Source organism: Haliotis asinina, chromosome 16 (assembly GCF_037392515.1).
Source record: "Haliotis asinina isolate JCU_RB_2024 chromosome 16, JCU_Hal_asi_v2, whole genome shotgun sequence".
NCBI classification, from domain to species: domain Eukaryota; kingdom Metazoa; phylum Mollusca; class Gastropoda; order Lepetellida; family Haliotidae; genus Haliotis; species Haliotis asinina.
Window position 1 is genome coordinate 3116349 of NC_090295.1, and position 6152 is coordinate 3122500.

Genomic DNA, 6152 nt, shown 5'->3' on the forward strand with positions numbered 1-6152 from the left:
CTCAGCAATGTTCGAGCGATATCACAGCGGTCTGTAAATAGTCAAGTTAGTACCAGACAATCATGTAAATATTAGTATCAGCATCCTTCTAGGCAGCAGAATACAATGACATATGTCACCACACTCAGCGAGTCTGACCACTATAGCTGCAACAATTGACTCAGACCTCAATTACATTAGATTTTCGTGTTATGCATTTTTAGAAGATGTTATAATGAATCTTTAATGGCTACACTCCTCCTACTGGCCCAGGTTCCTTTTGCTGTGGGATAAATGACAATATAGTTTAACAAAGAATATTTATTCTGATAACAAAACATAAATTAAACGCATGTGTGACAAAATAATGCTTCACACAATCATACCATTCTGGAAAGACAGAGTTTTGATTGTTTGAGTACTAACGTACGTTCACAGCGAGCACAAAAAGGTCACAGTGTAAAGAGTTAATATGAACTTCTCACATTTGGTGCCAAATTGACTTGGTTCTGCAGTAAATGTAAAGCACTGCTACAGTGTGGGGCAACATCTCACATATGCAAGATACTGAGTCACATCTGATGCCATCTCAATGAGATTCTCCAGTAAATGTATTTCACTGCTACAAAACAATGAGGGACATCTCACAAATGCTGCAAACAGTGCTAAAACTGATGCTAAACCACTTTGACTGGATTCTGCAGTAAATGTAATGCACCGCAATAAAAACAAAAGGTGCATGAAAATGTCCAGTATCTTGCTAAAGAACCTGCAAGGGACTTCTACTTAAGTTTTACTACACAAGGAAAAACATCACATTCCGACATTTTTCAGCATGAAATCAACTGTCAAACTGGCAATGTCGACGAACAACAATTCAAATTAGATAATTAACCTGGCATGAACTAATCACATTTCACATTATTTCAGCGCTCAAAACTGCTTGAATTGGAGTCAAAATTTGAATTGGTATTCCATTCAAATAAAAAATTGTGACTCAAAATAATGATAACGGTTATCGACATCAAATGAATCAATCCAAATTAGTGCAGCCCTACTGATCACCTGATACCTTAGTGGCCTCTTACGTCAAACATAAGTTGCTCAAGACCAATTCTAACCAAGATCTCCACGGTTTAGATAACTTGGCCCTGTGTGGAGTATGATCACTCAGAGTCATAAAGTGTATGGTGAGTAAGTTTGGATGTGTAACATTGTTTGAGATGTTTATACTGAAGGAAACAAATAAGGGAACACCACCTCATGGAAGTGTTTCTTTCTTCGTTCTCAGAATTTGTACAACACCGCTACTCAAACTCAAAGCTGTTGATGAAAAAAGGAAAGTATTAAAGATCACGCATGCTCTAGGAGGTCAAAATAGATAAATCACTCATTGGGATCGTCATAAATGAAGTCCTGTCATTAAATTTCTCCTTTCGATCTTTAATTACCATAAACTGACCAACCTTTTTGACAACAGTGCACAATTCTCAGCCACGAACGAAATCTCAACCAAACAGAGCGGTGCATCTCCGTGACGTAATGAGATATGGATATGAGTGCCTATCAGAATTCATCTACATTTCAGGGGGTGAACTATTTCATTTACAGGTTTGTACAAACATGAAATCGCGACAGCTGTTCTGAAATATGAAAGGTGTATGTTCTCACAATCTACTATCATTTAGTTTTGTCTCCTGCTTTGCCTAGGTTTCGAGTTACAACCCTTGTTTTCATAGATGATTCTGTCAAAATTACTTGGTGCTGCTAGGGTGTAATCCGTGTTAGGTGGTATAAACCTACACATTATTTGTTATCATGCATTTGATGCTCAGTTAATGAATTTATAACAGGTATAATTAGTGGTAACGCCACTTAGATTACCCGACAAAGGTCCCCATTTGGCATTTCTTGTGTCTGGATCCATCAAAGGATTAACCAATGACATGCTGATTGATTAATTACTTTTATGCTGATTTGAATGGGGGATTTGTCAAAAGGTAGTGTTTATGTATGTAAATTTACTAATCTATACTGAATACTCTGTTGTGTCTGTGTAAAAACAACACATTTCTTTCAAAGGATTAACCACCAATACATTGATTGATTGCTCATTACTGGCTAACTAAATTACATTGTCAAAGAATGATGGACATTTTGCAATTAGTTGCCAGGTGTGCTATCCTGGGGGACCAATGAGACTATACACCGATATGAATAACCTGAAACGATACATCACTTTTTCGTATATTCGACTATTAAAAGACACATCACTTGGGAAATCTTCAGATGAATGGTATATCACTTGGTTTTGAGGATATTGATGGATGCATTCCTCGAAAAAGGTAATAGTCTGACATTGCTCCTATAACTTTAATTTGTTTTAATTTTAATATTTGCATTTTGTTTTTATTAAGTTGTGGTGGCATTCAACAGAATCATTGTTTTCGTCGAGAAATGTAATGACACAGATAGACAACATGCACTAGGACGTGCGTGCAGTCTAAGTAAACTTATCCTCAGTACGTTTCGTTACAATCCACCAGAGTCTAACAAAACCTTATGGGAGGTCGCGTCAGGTAACCTTTGAGATTGACCAGTCAGAACACATCTTACCAAATCGCGAAAGTGCACATTCCCACATCCCTTATGAACTTTTTATCTCGAAAAGGTTCGTACCCGAACGATTCTGAATGCTATTTAGCGAATGCTATTTATGATCGCTTCCGGGTGATGCACATGGCCTATGTACTGCCATGAAACGGTGAGTAAACAGTCGCTGAAAATAGTGTTTTTGACAATATTCAAGGATGTTAATTTGCAGAAATATTAGCTATTGGTAACCATGTCATCAGAAACCCCAAAGCATATACACTGCAGGTCAAATAACTGTGCTATATGCTGATTTTTGTTTGTGGAGAGATCTGTGTCGGTGACCTGAATATTTTGAAAGTCCCCCGATCCCTAAATAGTAGCCGTTGTCTGATTGGTTAAATCTATTTAACCGTCTCGCATTTGATTGGACCGTCATTGGTTGCACAAAGGTTACCTGACGCGACCTTCCACTAGACTGTTAGACTCAGTGGTGGAGTGAAACGAAATACACTGAGGCGAAGTTTACTTAGACTGGACGTGCATGCGAATTATGATTCACGTCGGCAAAGCATAAAATGTCTAGATATTACATTCCTGTTGCACATTCACTATAAGTACGATTATAAAGTAATTAGGATTATGAAGCCAAAAATAAAGACGTACATTGACAAGTGACTACATACTGGTGAGTGAACGTTTACAAACCAAGTGAATTTAGCAAGTGAAGAAATTTATCGTGCAGTATTTTCACTTCAACACCGACCTGGCTTCCTTGGAAGAAGTCGTTATGTTACAAGCTGTATCATTCATGCAAAATCCTTTTGGTGTAGTAAGTAGTCTTGATTTTATAAATCGATGAAAACAAATCTCAATAGCATTTTCTATCCTGTGAGCGAGGTAGTTGATGAACCATCCAATGTACTATATACCACAGGCTTCAACAACGCTCACTTGGGACACACAAACAACCCATTTAGCACAAACTACTGGATCTGGTGGAAATCTGTGCATAGTGACACCACCACCTGACCCCAAGGAGCAATTGACGGGAACATAACAATTCGGCATGTCTTTGGTGACGTCGAAAAATCAGCAAAATGATGAGCTCCCTACACATTTTCTATATAACTAACTGAAAATCGTTCCTCCTATGATCGCTTGGTATGAATTAACCACAAGTTTCTAAAGAATGACTTTGGTGTTCCGCTTAAGACTAACCACAAGTCTTTCATATGTAATGGTTAAAAGAGAACAAAAAATCTGAGTTTATTCGTTCTTTAAAGGAACCCTTGAATTTTCCTATGATCCACAATTTGTCTCTCTCAGTATAATTTGACCCATGAAGGTCCCGTGGTAGAATAGGCCTTCAGCAACCCATGCTTGCCATAAAAGGTGACTGTGCTTGTCGTAAGAGGCGACTAACGGGATCGGGTGGTCAGGCTCACAGACTTGGTGACACATGTCATCAGTTCCCCATTGCGCATATTGATGCTTATGTTGTTGATCACTAGATTGTCTGGTCCAGACTCGATTATTTACTGACCGCCGCCATATAGCTGGAATATTGCTGAGAGCGGCGTAAAACTAAACTCACTTCCTTATTCACTCACTCTCAGGATATAATCAAACCACATGAAGACGGAAAAGAGACCTCACACATTGTTCTGATGTACTGAGCAATCTCCAAGTCTTCAGCTTGACAAGTAAAGCTTCCCTTACATCATCTTTTTTCACAATTGTTGATTGACTGACAATTTTGACCAGTCTCAAGTCTCTCAGTCAAGGGCTAAACTCAACACAGAGAAAACTTCACATATACTCACGCTGTCCACAAAAGTTTGGGGCAACAATCGGCACACAGCATATATGATTCAAATCCTTTGTTTCGTACTTTATCAGACCAGGAGGGCAGGATGGAAGACTCTTACAGAACTAAACAGAATACAAAACATTAGACTAAATGAGTGAGAATGGAGATATGTTTTTTACTACACAGCAATATTATAGCTATGTGACAGGAGCCTATGATTATTAAATGGTATGATCCATGATCAATCCATATCGTATCTTATCATTATGATCTTTCTTCAATATAGTCCCACACGAGGCAAGCCTCAGCCACATGACCTATCTGCCCTAGAATCCCACACGAGGCAAGCCTCAGCCACATGACCTATCTGCCCTAGAATCCCACACGAGGCAAGCCTCAGCCACATGACCTATCTGCCCTAGAATCCCACACGAGGCAAGCCTCAGCCACATGACCTATCTGCCCTAGAATCCCACACGAGGCAAGCCTCAGCCACATGACCTATCTGCCCTAGAATCCCACACGAGGCAAGCCTCAGCCACATGACCTATCTGCCCTAGAATCCCACACGAGGCAAGCCTCAGCCACATGACCTATCTGCCCTAGAATCCCACACGAGGCAAGCCTCAGCCACATGACCTATCTGCCCTAGAATCCCACACGAGGCAAGCCTCAGCCACATGACCTATCTGCCCTAGAATCCCACACGAGGCAAGCCTCAGCCACATGACCTATCTGCCCTAGAATCCCACACGAGGCAAGCCTCAGCCACATGACCTATCTGCCCTAGAATCCCACACGAGGCAAGCCTCAGCCACATGACCTATCTGCCCTAGAATCCCACACGAGGCAAGCCTCAGCCACATGACCTATCTGCCCTAGAATCCCACACGAGGCAAGCCTCAGCCACATGACCTATCTGCCCTAGAATCCCACACGAGGCAAGCCTCAGCCACATGACCTATCTGCCCTAGAATCCCACACGAGGCAAGCCTCAGCCACATGACCTATCTGCCCTAGAATCCCACACGAGGCAAGCCTCAGCCACATGACCTATCTGCCCTAGAATCCCACACGAGGCAAGCCTCAGCCACATGACCTATCTGCCCTAGAATCCCACACGAGGCAAGCCTCAGCCACATGACCTATCTGCCCTAGAATCCCACACGAGGCAAGCCTCAGCCACATGACCTATCTGCCCTAGAATCCCACACGAGGCAAGCCTCAGCCACATGACCTATCTGCCCTAGAATCCCACACGAGGCAAGCCTCAGCCACATGACCTATCTGCCCTAGAATCCCACACGAGGCAAGCCTCAGCCACATGACCTATCTGCCCTAGAATCCCACACGAGGCAAGCCTCAGCCACATGACCTATCTGCCCTAGAATCCCACACGAGGCAAGCCTCAGCCACATGACCTATCTGCCCTAGAATCCCACACGAGGCAAGCCTCAGCCACATGACCTATCTGCCCTAGAATCCCACACGAGGCAAGCCTCAGCCACATGACCTATCTGCCCTAGAATCCCACACGAGGCAAGCCTCAGCCACATGACCTATCTGCCCTAGAATCCCACACGAGGCAAGCCTCAGCCACATGACCTATCTGCCCTAGAATCCCACACGAGGCAAGCCTCAGCCACATGACCTATCTGCCCTAGAATCCCACACGAGGCAAGCCTCAGCCACATGACCTATCTGCCCTAGAATCCCACACGAGGCAAGCCTCAGCCACATGACCTATCTGCCCTAGAATCCCACACGA

General features: G+C 42.6%; 1 protein-coding gene across 1 annotated transcript in view; it reads right to left on the reverse strand.

Annotated features, from left to right (window-relative positions):
• LOC137268416 (uncharacterized) overlaps nucleotides 1–6152 on the reverse strand; it is a 71606-nt gene that overhangs the window by 22090 nt on the left and 43364 nt on the right. Inside the window, exon 3 of the mRNA XM_067802983.1 lies at nucleotides 4398–4506. Coding sequence (XP_067659084.1) covers nucleotides 4398–4506 — 109 coding nt within the window. The remainder of the gene's footprint in view (nucleotides 1–4397; nucleotides 4507–6152) is intronic.